Source organism: Mya arenaria, chromosome 4 (genome assembly GCF_026914265.1).
Source record: "Mya arenaria isolate MELC-2E11 chromosome 4, ASM2691426v1".
NCBI lineage: Eukaryota > Metazoa > Mollusca > Bivalvia > Myida > Myidae > Mya > Mya arenaria.
The window spans coordinates 18,164,722-18,184,705 of record NC_069125.1 but is presented as its reverse complement, the minus strand read 5'-3'; the positions used below and the strand labels follow the sequence as shown (position 1 = coordinate 18,184,705).

General features: G+C 33.8%; 1 protein-coding gene across 1 annotated transcript; it reads right to left on the bottom strand.

Annotated features, from left to right (window-relative positions):
• Positions 1–8,881: 8,881 nt before the first annotated feature.
• On the bottom strand, positions 8,882–19,781 carry LOC128231918 (adenylate kinase 8-like). Its single transcript, XM_052945168.1, has 10 exons — positions 19,644–19,781; positions 18,911–18,995; positions 18,150–18,313; positions 17,381–17,531; positions 16,496–16,567; positions 15,694–15,894; positions 14,965–15,096; positions 13,430–13,519; positions 12,465–12,606; positions 8,882–9,626 (listed from the first exon to the last, which is right to left on the bottom strand). The coding sequence occupies exons 1-10, from the start codon at positions 19,725–19,727 to the stop codon at positions 9,308–9,310; spliced, it is 1,440 nt and encodes a 479-aa protein (XP_052801128.1). The 5' UTR covers positions 19,728–19,781; the 3' UTR covers positions 8,882–9,307.
• Between the last annotated feature and the right edge of the window lie 203 nt (positions 19,782–19,984).

Genomic DNA, 19,984 nt, shown 5'->3' with positions numbered 1-19,984 from the left:
TAAGACTTTAATAATGCAATGCAATTTATTTTTAACATGCTTATCCTCTGAACTACTTTGTATATAATGTTTTGATATATATATATATATATATATATATATATATATATATATATATATTATACAGTCAAAACTCGCTATGTCGAGGTCGTACTTTGAGATAGCAGATCATCGATTTAACCGACATACAAAAGTGTATGGCTAAACACAACTCATTTGAACAAAAGTTCTAAACAAACAGAACATACCGACAGACCGCGTTTCGACTGTTTATGGCAATTGGTAAATACAGGGACAAGCCTAGTTGTCTACGACTGCTTAAAGGCATAACAGCCGCTCGACGAGAGACAAGCGACGTCACAAATTACACAAAAACTAAAGCATTGTGAATTTCGAGTGTAGCACGTTCAATTATACATTATGCAAACAACAGGGACAATTCTAAAGAGATAGTCTTCAAGAGAATTACAATTTGCTTATAAAGATATAGTCCTAAAGCTTATTAAAATTTGCTTAATAAAAGATGGCCGTCAAGACTATTACAATTTGCCTATATAGAGATAGCCATAAAGCTAATTAAAATTTGCCTTTAAAGAGATGGTCCTAAAGACATTTACACTTTACTTGTAAAGAGATAGTCCAAAGGACACACATCACATGACTTTTTTTATATATTCGAACAACTTTCGTGTCGACAGCTATTGCTAAAATTTTCTTCACAAAAGGAAATCCTGAGTGAATAAAACTTTTATATGAATAAGATAATATCATTAAGTAAATGTTAGACATATCAATTGAATGAAACGACCTACTTTGCAGACAGTTACACATTAAGGAGTTTGTATTGCCGTACAACAATCAGAGGTGATTTGATATTGTTTGTTAAAATAATTTTGTAATGCCATAAAATTAATATGATCCTATGCAATACAATGTATATTAATTTTTTACGCAATAGAATAGAATAGGTTAATGTATATTTCAATGGTAACTGTATACGTGTATAATGCAAAATTTTGTAATAAATAAGCTGTTTTAAAAGGTAATAACTTGCCTGTACATGTTATGTGTTTGTTTTTTTTGGTTTAATTTAGTCTTGTTGTTGGTATCATTATATGAGCAAAATTGTATATAATGTTAATATAAAGACTAGATAAATTATATTTATTATACACAACGTGCAAATACTATCTTTTCTAAAAAAATACTATTATTAAGTATTGAAGCAATTTCCCTAACTGTAAGGGCTCAAAGAGTGTTATTTTTGTGTTCTATTAGCTGTTACATTGAAGTAGAAAATGGGCCAATTGTTCAGAACTTTGTTACAGTTAACAATGTGATTAAAGACATCTTTGTTAACTCTTATAGGCGAAGTATTTTATGACGCGCAAATGAAATTAAATAAAACAAAGTATAGCTAATACAATAGCTTCAAACCTTGAAAGGAATACTTTGGATCATAAGAATATATGTGAAATTTCCAGTGCAGTACAGATTTTAAAAAATACAACGATGAAGTTAACAGCATTGTTTCGTTTAACAAAATTCTGAACAATCGTCCCTATGTCATATTAATGTTATAGATGTACAACTGTTTGGACCTACTGTGGAAACATTTCGCTTATTTAAATAACGCTTAAAGAATGAAGAACATTGCAATATTCATAAAGAATGTTATGTTTTCATTTCAAATTGCTTTGACTCAATATTTCAGTAGCCTAAGGAAGAATAATTTTATATACTTAAATATAATTTTACAAAGAATATCTTTTTCTTCAACGGTTTAATATTGACTGTGAAGGTTCCATTTGTCATGTTTTAATATGCTACACAATATTATTTTCACTTGTATCGAGTTGTATTAAATGTTGTCACGATAATCATAAATTTGCAGTTACATAAACAATTTCATACAATTGTAGGAAACAAATAATTATGTGCTTCAAATTCTTGAAATATAGTATCTGTTTACAGTTATTTTATTTTTTGCTGTTTTGTTTTACTTTTTCCAAGTCTTTCGTAGTTATCAGTATAACTTATACACGTTGACATCATTTTTATTTAAATCCTACTACTTTTTTTAAATTTAATTATTTGAGTGTATGTTTTGGTACCTTAAGCAAGTAATATAGTTAAAACGAATCAACTAATTTCGTATTCTTTAAACTAGAATATGAGGAAGTTTTTGTTGATACCAAACTAGTTTGAGTTTTGGTTCTAAGGGGTTCGGCGGTTTGAAGACCTGTTTCGAAAGTTGTACTTGAAGTAACAAATGTATGGTTTCATGTGCAGCTTCAACAAGATGATGGAGTTTCTGCGTGTAGCCATTATTTCTAAATTTCTTCAGAACAATGACACGGCCTGATTTAACTAAGTGTTTCGACCCACTTTTTAATCACTATCATTCATGTTTATTTTTAGAAGTGGGCTACTTTTCGGATAGAACGAACCGACGAAACTGCCTCCCGAGGCGGTTTTGATATTTTCAAAAATCAGTTTCGGCTTTCGTAAAGCAAACGATAAAACTGGATTTATTTGAATTTGTTACAACAAATATACAGTTCGTAAAAACGATAAACAACCAGAACTAGTTCAGTACCAAGGAAAGCGCCCTTAATTTCAGTATTTGATTGTATTTGCCGTCACGTTTTATTTCTTTTTCAAATATTACCATTTTTAGCCATGTGAAGCCATATCCATTTATACATGTGTATTATATTTGTTATTTGTTATGTTACTCTTGTAATTTTATTTCCGGGTTATTGCTTGATTAAAAGTTAAAAAAAACAACAACATGTTGAGTCTAATTTGAAATCATGGTATTTAAACGAACAATAAAAAGAGACATTGGGCCGATTGTTCACAACTTTGATAAAGTTAACAACGTGATTAACGACGTCGTTGTTAACTTTTAAACATGAAATAGTTCATGATGTGCTTACATATTAAGATATAAAATGTACAGCTGAAACGTTGGTCTCAAATTTTGTTAAATACAGCAGATCACACGTGTATCCATTTAACTTCGAAAGCAGTAACTATTTGAAAGATAACAACGAGGGTGTTAACAACGTTTTTAACTTTAACGAAGTTCTGAACAATCTGCCCAAAGTCTATTTTATTCCCTTGGCATTTTGTTCTTGGTCGGAAAGTTACTCGCTCTATACCATATTATTTACATAACAACGCGACCACTAAACGCCAGCTCCACAACTAAACGGTGGTGCAAAGAAAATGAACTGTCGACACTTCCGTAGTGCAGCTGTGCCCTGTGTTTGCTTCTACAACCGTGATAAGATTATCAAATAAAATACAAATCACATTCACGGTTGTAGAAGTAAATACAGGGCACAGCTGGACCACGAAAGTGTCGATAGCCCATTTTCCTTGCACAGCCGTTAAGTGGTGGAGCTAGCGTTTAGTGGTCGTGAACAAAGTACTCAGTAAATCAATTCGGACTTTGAAATTATACGATAGGATTGATGCCAAAGGTCATTTTTAAACAATGTCTGATTGAAAAAAGACTATTAATCGCCATTCAAAAGAGAAAAAACTATATCTGTTCGCTAAAATGGGTTCTATATAATATGGTCACTGGAACAAATAGAGAAAATGCCATCCATTATCTTCTTTAATTACACCTTTCAAATAATATTTACTCAAATCAATTTTTTATTCGACCTTCATTGATTTCATACAAAAAAGTATTCAACTCCTAAATAATGCCACACATTTAGAAAAAAAAGCCTTAATGGATATTCTGATGTTATTTAACCCTAATTACTGTTCGACATACATTAGGCGACATTAAATTAATTGCTCGATTTTATCCTCTTTTTTCCGCCAACCCTAAAATTTAGTGACTGAAATAAAAATGTTGAACTAGGGTCTATATTTCTGTCCGGGAATGTCCGGTACTGTCCGGGAATGTCCGGTACTGTCCGGGAATGTCCGGTACTGGCCGTGAACAGCGTTTATTCATACCTACGGTGTCGATGTGTAACATTCACACGTAAAAAGAAGAATTGTCACGATCATGTTCGTGGTTCGTCTAGAAACACACATATATGGTCCCTTATGCAATAAGAAAGAGCAAGCACACATATTCAACGGTGAAACAGACATCTAAGAAAAAAAATGTTACCTCTGTCCCATTTAAAAAAATGATGAAAATCTAGCAATTAATTTATATTGGCCTAACGGGTGTCATTTGGTCAAAGGAGCTTGGTGATGGTACCATGGATACATAGCTTTGTTGTAAAGTTATTATAAAGTTATACTCTATGCCTAGTGTTGTTCGACTCTAAAGCGTGGAACATTTCAGTAAGGAGTTGTACTCAATAGGAACACCTCGGCCATATTCCTTAGAAAATTACCTCGGATTTATATGGATGGTTTACCATGTCAGAATTCTTAACATTTAACTACGATGCAAATAGATCGCGTAGTAATTTCAAATACTAGTAAGCAGTTAAGCTAAGACTTTACTCTTAAAAATCGTAATGATTTATGCAATAATACTTTTTACTGGGAATCAATTTGAACTTTGAGAAATAAAAGTTACACGTTAAAACACTTCAATAAATTAATATTAGTATTACTAATAATACGAACTACTTTTACTAATGCACCAAGCATACATCCGAGGTTCGTCATATGGCTGAGGTGTTCCGATTGTCAGTTGAACAAACAACAAGTGATTTTAAAATACTTTTAACAGGACTAGCATTCAGTGCAGTGTGTAACTGATGTGAGCCTTAAGCGGCATCTACAGTTAAAAATCGGATTTAATTTCACAGGCTAGTTTTGCAAGTAAACTATGTGACTTTTGTATGTACATTTATATTGTATTCACCTTCAGGGCAAACACTTAAGGCCTCCACGACACGTTGAAGCGGGAAAAAAACATGGATTGGATGAGAGTATATATCTGGCTTGCATTTTGCTTGTCCTATGCGCATTCACAGTCTTTCGAAGCGAGAGTAAAGCTCTTCGAGGAATTAAAAACACGCACCTATCCCATGTTTCGACCCGTAAAAAATCAGTCTCAATCCATTGTGGTGGCATCGTTAATAGACCTTCAAACTATTGTCGATTTCATAGAAGTGAAAGAGACAATTTACTTGTCGGCAACTTTGTACGTTTACTGGTTTGACGAAACCTTTGTTTGGGATCCAGAGGAGAACGACGAAGTGACTTATTTGGACATTAGCATCAGCGACATCTGGGTACCTCACTTGATACAAGCGAATACAAACGATGAATCTAAAACTTTCTCACAGCCATGGTACACTGTAAATGTCAGATACGATGGGTTAGTGAATTTCATTCCACACATAATGTTTGTGTCTGAGTGCAACGTTGACATGTCATTCTATCCAATTGATGTACAAGTCTGCACCTTAATAATCGTTGCAAAGAATTACGTTGCTGGTCAAATTGTCATGCATCCATTATCACCGCAAGTTAGTCTGTCTTTTTTTCGAGCAAGCGCCGAGTGGGATTTAGTTGCCACGTCGGTCTATACACAATTGGACGGCTATGTTCTCGCAGTTGACATTGCTTTACAGCGGAAGCCGCAATTTGTCGTCGTAAACGTGCTTCTTCCAGTCGCTCTAATGTCGTTTCTGAACATTCTTGTATATCTGATTCCGACTGAAAGTGGAGAAAAAATATCCTTCTGTCTGACCGTTGTCTTAGCCTTTGCTGTATTTCTGACACTTGTTAGCGAAACTCTGCCGAAGAATGCCATACCGATGGCTGTCTACAGCTATTACTTGGTCACTGTTCTCAATAACAGCATCTTGATAACATTAACAACGATTTGGAGCATGCGTTTATACCATCGCAATCCGAAAGAAAAGATAGGTCCATTCTGGAGATATCTTACTAGAATCATGCTTTGTCGTAGTCAGAAGGGACTATTCGCGTCTATGTTTCGACGCAGTGCAAGAACCAATCTTGAACAGAAACAAGCACCGTTTTTCACCCGCGTATCAAGAAAAATACAGCCAGATGATTGTACTAGTGTTGTTGAGGTGAAAGCAGACGAAAACGAAACTAACCTAAAGGAAACGGACAATGGTGAACCACCTGAATATCAAAATAAAGAATCGGAAGACGTCGATTGGACTGATGTTAGCCGTGCGGTGGATAGGCTGCTTCTTTGTGCGTTTTTCTTGCTGACAGTCATTATAACGGCGACGGGGATGTTGTCGATATACGTTGGCGCGGCAAAGCGATACGACGCGGTGTTGATGGAGGCTCAAAATAAAGCAGTCCAAGCGGATGGAGATGATGGAACGGATTGAGAGAGTCATCTGTTCTTGTAGGCAAATGGATGGTGGCAAATTCGAACACTATTTGTGACCATATCAAACTTTTAAGTTATTATATCAAAGAAGTACCGTTAAAACTGTATTAAGTGGCCACCTTTGGAAGAAGGCCAAAGTGGCTGCTTAAGATAGGTAGCCACTTAATCCATGTGGAAAATTTACGCCAGTTTGTAGTTGTGTCTTTTAAGATTCTTTGGCTTTCTTTCAAATTCACAATTTGTTGCGATTTTGGAATATATAAGTATAGATACTAACGCAGAAACTGGAAATGTGTTGATTAAAATACTCTGCCTTACTTTACTAACTATAAATAGTAAAAACGTCTACATTTATTTGGTTTAAAATGTTGGCATTGTGGTTGGTGGTACTCCCATTAGAAAAAAATAACAATTTCTAATCCAAAATTCTGCATTTACGGCGATTTTTTTCTCCGATATCTCTTCCCCGGTCCGCTAGAGATATTATAATTGGAGAATTCTACCGTGATATATACTTATTATATAGGTTTTATATACATTCTCTTCCGGAGCGTTTTAATAATTGGCGTAATGTTGATTTTCCAGCTTTAAAATGTTTCATCTTGACATAATTATAATTATCTTTGTATTTTTTACAGCATTTGAAACTCAATGTTTAATGTTTTATTCCTTTGGTACAACTTTAACCTCAATGTTTGCTTTGTTTTCGTAATTGTAGTCCTTATGTGCCTGTTTAAAGCCTCATTATACCTTGAAAGTATGACTTCCTCACGTTCGTGAACTGTTTTGCATTGAGTGTAAGAATAAACTTTGAAACTTAGAAAAACTATTTTCACCATTAACTATTTCAAGTATACCAGGATTATGTACAAACATTTATTTGAGATATAATATGTAAGCAACCTCAATAGCTGCTGGAAATTTCTATTAATTCGGCAAGACTTTTTTATCTCTGCCGCGGACCACCCATGTCTAATTTGATTAACACATTGTATTTACATTTGAATACGACTTTATATACAATAACACTTAAGTGTGTGTGTATATATATATATATATATATATATATATATATATATATATATATATATATATATATATATATATATATATATATATATAATTATTGTTATCAACTTTGCTTATATAAATTCGTATTCAAATGTAATAAAAATGGCTGATACTGTTTTCTTTAAAATGCTGTATATCTACAGCGGTGGTGTGGAAATAACGATATTGAGTTGAATTGAGCCTTACCATTGTTGTTAAGCAATTATTAGCTAGGGAGTACACCTGAATGATAGGTGTGTCAAGATTATTTTGTTTAAAATCAGTTGAGATATTATGCGAATACGAATCATGGCCACATTTAGTAAGGACTGGATTAGAAATGCTTAAGTTAAAGAACAGACTAAGTATTTTTTTTATCAAATTTCGACAAATCAAGGGACATAACTCTGGAATAAATCATGTGGTATGTTTGTTTATCCAAAACATTTGAAATATGGATGAGCCCCGATACCATTGTCATCCCAGATAAGACATCCGGGGGGAAACGAGAGGTGAAATTAACTGTTCAAGGGTGCTAACTCCAGAGTTATAGTATGACCTGGCTGTTGGTCGAACTTGTTTGAGCCATTATACCCTTTAGTAGTGTATCTATGTGCAGTAAAGCATTGGTTAACAAATTCTCCAGTTAGAGAGGGGTCAAAGTGAAATTGCTAAACTTTGGAGAAACAAGGGAAATAACTCTCACAGTAAATAATGCGAGAACACACTTGATATAAAATGACGGTAATAGTGTACAAAAAACTAAAAAACTAAAATTGGTATTAAAATTGGATAAAAAATGCTCCCAAAAATGCATACAAAAGTTGTCAAAATTTGACAATTCAAGGGCCATAACTCTGGGATTTATACTGCGAGCTGGCTGTTGATTGAACTCAATCAAGATAGAATGCCCACTCACATGTTAGTTAGAGAGCAGATAATGTGTATTTGGTCACATTTTGACAAATCAAGGGCCATCACGCTGGAGTCAATTGTGCTTTTCTCATTCGAGGTATTACAAGACTCTTTACAGCCTCAACTTTAGACAAACATTAGACTCTATACAGCTTAAACTAGGGACAACCATTAGCATCTATACAGCTTCAAGTTGGGGGCAAATATTGGAGTCTATACAGTATGCCAATAAATATTGTTAACAAGGTTGGTTCATGGTGGATGACAAATGCTTAAGCTAGACAAGGATATGAATGTGACTCTGCGACAACGAAGACACACAACACAACTTTTGTGTATATACAATGCTATAACACTTAACACGCAGTCTTATTAAACATCCAGCCAAGCTAGACAGCAGAGCTGTATCCTGGAAAACAGCTTATACATATTACAATTAAAAAATTACAATAAAACTTTTGCTGTCAAATGAATTAACTAAAGCTATCACAGGAGATAATACATACCCCCATCCTTATATACCGCTATGGCAAGAAGCATATTGAATTCAAGTCTTTGTAAGTTTAAATGAGAGTTATGTAGCAGAACAAACAACTATTTTTGATGAATATTTAATTAAAAAGATATATCACAGACAACAGAGATTTTCGTAAAATATTTTCATATATGCAACAAATATTAACTTCAAAGATGTAAACATAATGTACATTGTTTGGTCAAATATACAACTTTTCTTTTTACAATTTAAACTGGATTGTAATGAAAACTATGTATGCACTAAAAGTCACATGTCAAAGTCTAATCTAGTCAGACCTAGGTACTGTAGACTGAAGATATTTTTCACTTATTCCTGATTACTTAGATTTAGATACATTCAAACAATCCAAGATACAAGCCAAGATTCGTTCCAAGTTCTTACTTACTGCTTGCTAAATGCTGAAAAACCGCAGTTTATGGTAACATACATGTACAGCCATTTATAAACCTAAAGCTCTTGTATACTTTCACTAATAGTCAATAACAAAGTGTCTATGGGAAGTGCTTAGGCAGTGGGTTAACAACCATGCTTTCAATGCATTCAAACACCGTGTGTGGGTCTTGATCGGCATTCACATGCTGGGCATCCAGATAAAAGTCTGCAATCTCCTCAACGTAGGTGTGATACTGAGCAAGCCTCTGGCGAACTGCGTCTTCAGTGTCGCTGGGTTGCTGACATAAACGTTCCTTGACTTCCTGCGTCTGGGGAGGGTTATACATCATATGGTAGCGTTCACCGGTGATTGGGTCAGATTGGCGAAGAGTTAGTCGCTCCATAACACTGTCGTTTGGTACATCCAGGAAGAATACCCTGAAAACAGATGTAAGATGGTCAGTTATTGGTATAAAGTAAGTTCTGCCATAGGTTACAGGGTTGTCAATCCAAATTGTTTTTTCACCAAAACCCTGTGCCTTGTTTTAATGACGATCATTAAGGCTTAAGATCATAAATTTCCTGGCATAACCTTGTTTGGGGCTTTAACTGCATTTCAAGTAAATTTCCAGGCAAAATCCCTTTTTGGCTATACTTCAATTAAAACTATCGTACAGAACATTTATCATATAGATTTTGCCAATAACTTTTTACAGGTGTCCTGGTTTACGACTGAGATATCTTATTGAAACATGCCCCTGGATATTTTTCATTTCAAAACCGTATCATTTTTTTTTTATTTCCTGTTATGAAGAATTCAACAAATGAATAAAAATCCACCTTATAACTAATTGGTTAAAATTGGCATCATTTCAATGTTAAATAATTCCAGTAATTTTTCCGCACATATAGGTATAGTCATGTACAAATAAGCATGTCATCAAGCCATCAATTATAATTGTGGTACCAATCGAAAGGTCTTTGCTAGTTGATCAATAGTATATAACATAAATGAACAACTGTACATTATAGATAAAGATGAGTAATTCCCAGTATGTTCTTAAGTTCAACTAAATTTGAACACGATCTAGCCAATCAATTCAAAGAGTCAAAATTTCGCCAATCAATTCAAAGAATCAAAGTTTGTTTATAATATAAAAAGTATGTAAAATCAAACACAGTGGAATACAACTTTTTGATCTTTGGGGATTGCAAAACCGACCATTTCACGTTCCATTTCAGTTGAAATAAACACAAAAATCCAAACTACACTAACTTTATAACTAATTCCCTTTCAAATGATAACAAATTATATATGGTCACTGGGCATCAACATATAATGCTATAACAGGGTGCTTCAGAAAAGAGACAGGGCACATTGTATTCGACAGTGAATAATTAAAGCATTATGAATTTCATAAAAAATGTTAGAAATTGAAGTTTTATTAGGTTTCAGTTACTAAATGTGTAAAGTTTGTATGAAATCATATTTCAAATTTTAAAGCTGCACTCTCACAGATATACCATTTTTACAACTTTTTATTTTTTGGCTTGGCAAGAGCAAATTTTTGCGTAAATATCTGCGAACCGATGATAAAAGATTGCTGACAAAAGATCAGATCGCAGATTTCATATTTCCGTTCAAAAATTAATGTTTTATAGCTTAAACCGTTATTAATGGTTTAAGAAATATGCATAAAACTTCATTTTTTTAACTTAAATTATATAAATATTGATCTAACTTTTTGTTAACAGTCTTATATAACTGGTTTCCATGCATTTTTGCAAAAATTGGCTTGTTCCAAGACAAACAAGAGCCGTCGTAAGACAGCGCGCTCGACTACGCCGCTTTGACTTAATATACAATAACGATGTAATATTACCAAGTTTGGCTTCTTTATGTCAAACCTAACTAACATTATTCGATATATAAGGTGACTTTGGTTCTGCCCTCCCACCAGCCCGCCCAAACAATGACGCAAGTCATTCAAATAACTTGATTACCCATTATGACAATGTGGTTAAGAATATACAAATATGCCTTTCAAAGGAAATTAAAAAAAGAATAAAAAAATTCAAGGGCCATAATTTGTATTTAGGCATAAAACGGAGTTATGTTTCTTGTTTTAAGATGGTCGTAAATAATTTTGAATTTTATTCGGTGCATTTAATGAACGGTATAGAAGTTTTTTTATTAAAATCCCAACTTGCTCTTTTACTTGCCTAAAACTTTAACCTAAGTCAATCAGGGGCCATAACTTGTATTAAGATTATGGAGTTATGTAACCTCATTGGGTGATGGTCCTGAACAATTGTGTGAAGTATTAAGTCAATTGAATGAAGGGTATAGAAGTTATTAAACAATATCCCAAGCTGCCCTAAAACTTTAACCTAAGTTCCATAGTCAATCAGGGGCCATAATTTGTATAAAAGATAATATGGAGTTATCTAACCTAATTATGTGATGGCTCTGAACATCTGTGTGAAGTATTAAGTCAATTGAATGAATGGTATTGGAGTTTTAAGTGAAAATCCCAACTTGCCCTAAAACTTTAACCTGCCCTAAAACTTTAACCTAAGTCAATCAGGGGCCATAACTTGTATTTAGGATAATATGGAGTTATGTAACCTCATTGTGTGATGGTCCTGAACAACTGTGTGAAGTATTAAGTCAATTGAACAAAGGATATAGAAGTTATTAATAAATATTCCAACTTGCCCTAAAACTTTAACCTAAGTTCCTAGTCAATCAGGGGCCATAATCTGTGTAAAGAATAAGTTGGAGTTATCTAACCTCATCATGTGATGGCCCTGAACAACTGCGTGAAGTATTAAGTCAATTGAATGTAGGGTATTGGACTTATAAGTGAAAATCCCAACTTGCCCTAAAAGTTTAACCCGACGCCGATGCCGATGCTGGGGCGAGTAGTATAGCCCACCTATTCTTCGAATAGTCGAGCTAAAAATTAAAAGTTGTCAAAACGTTCAATCTGTTAGAGTGCAGCTTTAATCATAACAAAGGAAATTTTTGATTTTTTTCAGTAATTAATTCTTTGAATGCAGGAGGTTGCACATTCTGGTGTCCATGTGGGCAGAAGGGTGCTTCCAAAAAGGACAGGGGGCAGCACCCTCCCATAACCCTCTAGCTAAAACCGTAAGGTGAATTCCAATGGCTCAATGCAATGACAAGCGCAATAGAACATCAGATACCTTGAGCTAAAAAAACAAACAAACTATGAACCTTTTTTTTAGAAAATAAGCATAAATAAACAATACCTGTTGGGCACAAATCCATCCTTGGTTAATGTTTCTGCCTGCTCCCTGGAGCGAGGGTAGCCGTGTAAAACCCAGCCCCGTGTGACACAGTCTAGCTGGGAAAGGCGGTTACATAGGATTGTCATCACTATGTTGTCTGGTACTGGAGTATTAAATATAAACCCTTTGATTCTGGCTTAGTTGTGAAAATGTAAATATTTTTTGTGTCAATTTCCTGGTTTAGAAACCAGTACTGGATCCATATTACAGAAGCATCTTAATAAAATGTTTACATATTTAAATTTGAGTGTAAAATTTGGAAATGTTTTATTATCTTAAAGGCTTTGATGCAAGAAACAGCTGTTTCTGAGACAAAAAAAAATGATAGAAAAAAGTCAAAACTGTCAATCTGTGGGAGTGCAGCTTTAAGAAGCTTTTGCAATATGGTCCCTGGTATCCATTTTGAGAAGAGTAAAGTAGCTCTAGTGGGCTTGAGCCCCCTTACCCTTGGGCTAGAGGTGGACAATAAACATTTTGGCTAACTATATTCAAACTCAACAAAAAATATTGCATTACATTTTCAATTGCATGCTGACAATTGGCTGCTCAGAGGTATTTTAAGATAAGAAGATCTTTGTGAGCTCATGTAGATAATACAAGTATATAAACTGCTGAATAACAAATACATTTTCAAGGGAAAAAACCTTGTTAAAACTGAATCTCAATAACACAGAAAACGCTTCTGTCAGAGGCAACCTAACTCCTACTAGAAATCATCTAAGGTATAATCTCAAAATGAATGATTTTGACAAAAGCTGATAAGGTTTAGACAGTCCTTTTTCTGGGTTACAGAACATGTATTGTTTTTCTTTACAAAGAGGCCCCTGGTTAGGCTTCAACTAAAACCCCCAGGAGATGGACATTTATAATACTACTAGAACATACAACTAGAACACCTCAATCTTTTTAAATCGTTTTATTCTTACCCATCATGCCCTTGTCAATGTAGGCTTTGGCAGCCTGGCCTTGCTTGGTCTCATCTACGATGGCTTGTTTCATCAGGTGGCCACATGACACTGTAACAAACCATAACATGAAGATAAGTCTGAGAACAGCAAGAGATTAATGAAAATGTAATCAGGGAATTTTGTTCGACAAAATAATATTATGTACTGAGGGGTGCCCACAAGTATGTAGAAACTACTTGGGCCTGAATTCACTAATTTCTTGAGTCTTAGTTGCAAGACACCACTCAGAAAAGCATTTTTTTTAATTTTGATGTACAAATGCTAGTATAGGAGCAAAGATGGTAAAAATTGGTGTTATTTTGATAAATAACCTGTTCAACAATCAGGTGTACACCTTTTGTCAAAATAAGTTGTCTCAGTTTTTTGAGCCTGAGTTTTAAACAAGACTCAAGACGTTAGTCAATATCGGCCCTGGTAATGTTAATAAATATGGTCCCAGGATTTATAGTAGGACTCACTACAGTCTAGCATTCATCCCCTGATTTAAAGATGCGCTCTTATTCCCAAATAAGATTTACCACAATTAATAATATTGTTTTAATATTCCAAAAAGATGAATAAATGTCAAAAACAATGGTCCTAAATTATGAAGGTTACCAAGTGGAATTTGAAAGAAATACGCATAAAATACGGTATGTCTACCTGATGAGACTATATATAAAGTACACCGCAGTAAATCTTTTAGCATTCACCAATCATTTAATATTTTTGTCCTTTCTGCTATTAAATACAAAGGGTTACAATCCTGTTATCAGTTATTAATATTTTCCATAAATGCATTATTTAGTAAGTAGTTAAAGGTTTATCACTCAAAATTGATGTTTGTTATACATGTGTATATATTGATTTTGAATAAGAGTGTCACTTTAAAACTGATATATTTCAAACTGTGATGTCAGCATGAGAGAAAATTGGCAACACATTATAGATGCACTCTCACAGATTATCAGCTTAATCATTTTTTATTTTTTGTCTCAGAATCAGCTGATTTTGGTGCCAATGCCTTCAATTCAGTTCTATAAGATAACTCACAACAGAACAGATCTCATTTGTTTGGTGAAATGCCGAAAATTGCATTTTTCACAAGGCGTTAGTAACACTTTAGCCATAAATCATCAATTTACAAATGAAAATATGATAAACTGTGATCTGATCTTTTGTCAGCAGTCTTATACCATTGGTTTCCAAATATTTAAGCAAAAATTGGCTCATTCAGACAAAAACTAACAAACTTGTCAGAACGATAAACCTGTGAGAATGCCACTTTAAAGACTATGAAAAACACATTGCCAACTTTTCTTGGAAAAACAGAATGGATTTAAACTGCAATCGTGTCAGACATTTTACCTTACAGAAACATTCTATCCAAGAGTATTAACTCTTGAAACTGAGGTTTCACAAATATACTGGTAAACTGTTGAACATTTATGTATCCCCTTAAATACTGAATTTCATTTGGACATAAAACAACTACTGGTAGAATAAATCCTTACCATTGACAATATTGTACTTGTTAGCCAGCAGTGAAGCCTGCACACCTTTGCCCGACCCTGTAGCACCCAGAAGAACTATCCTGGGGGTGTGGGGGGCGTTGGACCGAGACTGGCCGCTCAAGAATGTGTACACTGAAATATGGGATCAGTTGCAATATAGCCCTACAAACATGAACAAATTAAAAAGCAGTTTAATAGCTTTGTCCAAAAGTGTATTGAAGGCTGAATGTACAGGAACTACAGTCTACATCAAAGAGCAAACAATAAGGAAGAGGTAAAAGATATTTGTATTCAATTGACAATAGAAACTTTATTTCACTAAAATTTGACGTGATAGTACTGTGTTCACATATATCATCTGGTTAGATGAATGAAATCAAAGTATTGCCAAATAATTAAAAAAAAACCACAGAAATTGAAATTGAAAAGTCTAACTTAATTGAGAAACTAACTGCATAATTTATAATGAAATAACTTTACAATACCAACTCTAAATAACATTGCTTTTGAAATCTTGAAAAAAAATTTTTTTTAGATATCTATACAGGCCAAAACAATTATGGGCAGTCAGTTAAAAAAATGGAACAAAAGTAGAAAAAAATCACTGAATATACGAACAGACTTTGTGATACTGTTTAACTGGTAAATTGACATCATAAGTATCATAGTTTCAGAAAATAGTAATCGGACTGTCGAGATGCCAAAAGAGTGTTTTCTTCTAATACAAACCTTGTGAGAACACGTCAGCCTTAGGCTGGTCAGCGTTGATGGTTTTCGAGCATTTCTTGTAGCAGTCTGCAATGCCGTCAAAATGGCGATGGTAGACAATCAGCTTGTTAATCATGTCTTCCTCTGTGTAGCCCTCGACCTCCTTCAAACGACCCTGAATGTCAGGGTTGGATGGCCAGTCAAATGTTGTGTGGTAAATATCTGGAGAAAAATGTATTGTTTTTAATTCATTCAATTAGTATCCATTGAAGGAAAAATGGATAATAAATAATTAAATCAACTTTAACCTCTGTCTGTCTTATCATTTGAATTTACTTTCTTTATCAAAAATAGAAATATGATAACCAGGAGTGTAGCTAGCCTTCTATTCATGTGGATTCATAATTGTGCTAGTGGGGTCCATGGGCATGCCCTCTCCGAAGTTTTTGAAAACAATGGTGCATTCTGAGGTGCTTTATTTAGTACTGGAAAATGGAGTTTTTTAGGATCATGTAGTCAAGTATGCATACTGCAACTTTGGCTGATTTTTTTGGATTTTTTTTGTTTGTCAGAATCATGTGGATTCAGCAGCATACTCGCATATAAGCAGCTAAGCACCAGATAACCATATACCAAAAGGCAGCAGCCAATAATATTTATAATATAAGGATTTAAAGCACTGCCAATGGATGCCGGATGTTGACCAGTTTTCTTTATTGAAATGACAAATGAAAAAAAAAATACAACAAAATCATATCAATTAAATTACGTCAATAAGTCTTCATTTAATTTTTGAATTAAGATATCAATTCTTATAAATAACCTCCATTTACAGGGTCCACCCTCTTGCCCTGGGCTCGTTCAATCAGAACAGTGTCAGGCGCCTCCAGGATCACTGAAAGGAGAAGATATTCATCTTATGAGTAAAGATACTGCGGATATTCATGGCATTGTAACAATGTTGATTTTGCAACTGAGGCGGTGGTCCCAAATCGCTCCTCAAAATTGGATTTCTGGTAAATGTATATGGTCCTAATATATTGTTTATACTGGACTAAAGGATATTTTATTTTTTGGGGATGCACAGCAACTTGGAAATGAAGGTCCCCTGCAAATAAACTGTAAGGGACGCGGGGTTTATGTTTCTGGGAAATTCCTTGAAAATGGTTAAACTTTAATACATTGAAATAAAGACAATTAAGCACACAGCCTTCTGTCAGCTATAGGGAAATCAGGCTGGACCTTTCCAAAGTGGAATTTTGCCAGAAAAATAGAACTTTGATTATATGTAAATAATCTTATTCTTAAATAAAAGTGAAAGTATATTGCTGACTAGTGTAGACAATGACATTAGTAGTAATAACTGGATTGTAGTGAAAGCATATTGCAGACAAAAAATGCATGTTTCTTGGCATTTTTTGTTCTAATTTGATTAAATCATTTACAACCAAAAGAGAAATATTAGCACAAAACTGGCTGAAATGAATATTTTTAAGGTCAAGAATGGGATGGAATTCAAGCACTTTAACATCCAGTAATTGGATACACTTGTAAATATCATATGAAAATATCAAACTGTCAAAGAATTTTAAGTAAAGTCATGTATATCATTGTCTTTTTGCAGAATCAATTTGTTGAAATATGTTAATATATATCATCAAATTAATGATACAAGAAAATGTTGTCCCCTATAACAATCAATATTTACCGCAGTGTTTAGGATATATGCCCGCAGACTGGAGAGCTAGGCATTGTTCGCGCGTCTGTGGAAATCCTTCCATCACCCAGCCCTTCTTTACACAATCAAACAGCTTCATACGCTCCCCAATGATTGTCATCCATAATTCGGTAGGAATTGTCTGTAAAAGAATTATATATTTGAAAATTACATATATGTAAATAAAATCTAAAACAGTTCATCAACGGCACGAAAAAATAATTTTGTTGTTCGTTTTAACATGCAGAAAAACAACAGGATAGGTAGGTAGGGAAACATTTAATTTTGGAAAATAAGTTTTAATAATTTTATTAGTATACATGTATGTATATTGTTGTATTGTTAACCTACATGTACATAAATATTCTGACATTAATGCTGCCAAGAAAGAAACACAATTCAAGTAAACGTTATCACCTTGTCCAAATAATTGTGCCACATGGTTCATATTTCCAGTAATGATATATTAAAACATATATTTAATAATTTTTAGGTTGGGACTTAAAAATAAGGACAGTTTGGTCTAAACACAACCAATTTAAGGCTAGCTGTACTTGCCATTCTTAATTTTATCCATTGTTATACAAACTTGTCAGCATTTATTTGCAAGATATCATTATTACTTATGTAGTCTCACTATTGGCCATTTTCATTGAAATTTCTTCATTTAAAGCACTGTGCTTAAGATACAAACATACTATTAGTAAACTATATGAACCTTCAAGGTTTGACAGGTACTTTTTAATTAAATTGTTCTTACCTGGTTTTTCTTGATGAACTGTTGTGCCTGAACCTTCAAATCTGTTTCTGCCTCAGTTACAAGGTTGTCTGGTGTAAGATGGGCAGTTCGGAGTTTGCTGGACACCATCTTGGCAATAGTTCTCTTTCCAGTTGCAGGAGGTCCCAAAATAACAATCTGAGGTACTAAAAAGAAGAAAAAATCTCCTAGGTATGTGAGTATAATATAAAAGCCAAAAATATGTATTGTCAGCATTGATATTTATTATTACATAAATATTTATCAATTGTATACATATTCATGCTGTATTCCTGGGAGGCTTTCCAAGGGATTTTGCTCAGAAACCCAGGAGATTTGGCACTCAACTATGAGGATCATCATAACTTGTTCACATGTTTTACATGTTCATGCTGTATTCCTGGAAGGCTTTCCAAGGGATTTTGCACAGAAACCCAGGGGATCTGGCACTCAACTATGAGGATTTATCATTATCATAGATCGTCACAAAGCAAAGGCATTATTTCATATGTTCTACTTTTAAAATATTTTATTTAAACTAGCATTTCTTTTTAACTGCCAACAACTTTTTTTTAAATTCCAGTGGATGATTTTATCCCTTGGCATGAGACTGGGATACGTGTCAAAATCCAGCAATTTTTCCCCCCATTTGGGAATACGGCATGTATTCAGCTACTATTCAAATTTCCTAATCTTTTAAAGAATTGTTTTACCTGTAATCTGTTTCATGCAATATTGAATGATAAAACTGCCTTTAATATTACCATCATTGTTATCTCTTTTCAGCATATCAATCAGGAACTGTATTGGATTTTCAGGTTTGTTGACAATGACCTGTTCCAGCATTCTCTACGAAATAAAACATGCAATGTACTGATTGCTATCAAAAAGCATGGAATATATTGTGAATCCCTTCAATCACTGGTTTCAATAAGACAGAGTAAATGTCCGAGTGACTTTTGAACAGACACATGGAGGCTAGCAGGGAGTCTGAATCTGATCTAGTAATTCTAAAATGCCGTCCAAGCCTTTTTTTAATGACGGTTGCCTGGACCATTAAAAAAAAGCCTGGACAGCATTTTAGAATGACTAGAATCTGATCATAGTCCCACAGAATGAAATTAACACAACTATGCAAGTATTGCTTACATGCTATTTCAGTCTTTCTAAAGAGAGGAATTTTATTTAGTCGTTTAAAATGAAAATATGGAGTTGAATACACTACAACCAGAATTTGGGCTACAAGCTTCATATATCGATATATATAAAAGTCTAAATTATATGATTAATTTGTACTTCATGTTATTAGTCAATATAAAGCTAATGAACACATTTTTTTTATCAAAATTTATAAGAAATATATGCACAACCCTTTCCAAAATTAGGTTCTGAAAATAAAATAATTACCATTATGAAGTCTACACTGTTTTAGGTCGCGAATTTATATTGCGAACATCATAGGATAAATAAAATCAAGATAAAAAGTAAATTATGAACCTTATACATATCGAACACTCCATGTTGTTCTGCATATGTTGCAAATTCTGGAGGAATCAAAAGCGGGCGTTTTGTTTGATCCATTTTTTATGTAAAAATATATATCTTCTTTTCCAACGTTTACTGGTTGCTATGTCATCTGACAGGTGCGCGTATACCAACTCGGTTACATTCAACTAAATATTTTTAGGTCAGAAACATAATAAATAATGAAATATAAATAATGATGATGATATTTCATGCAACTTGTTAATTTCTGATATTAAAAATGATTATAATGATGATGACTTAGGATATGACGGTAACAATTGATCGGACGATAATGCCGACAAAAAGTAAAA

What these genes read in the sequence shown, in the direction of transcription:
- LOC128231918 (XM_052945168.1), bottom strand. Translation starts at nt 19,727, where the DNA reads ATGGATCAAACAAAACGCCCGCTTTTGATTCCTCCAGAATTTGCAACA. An exon ending in GAGTGTTCGATATGTATAAG is followed by an intron (nt 18,996 to 19,643) that starts GTTCATAATTTA and finishes TTTATTTCGTAG; the next exon opens with AGAATGCTGGAACAGGTCAT. An exon ending in GGTGGACCCTGTAAATGGAG is followed by an intron (nt 15,895 to 16,495) that starts GTTATTTATAAG and finishes ATTTTTCTCCAG; the next exon opens with ATATTTACCACACAACATTT.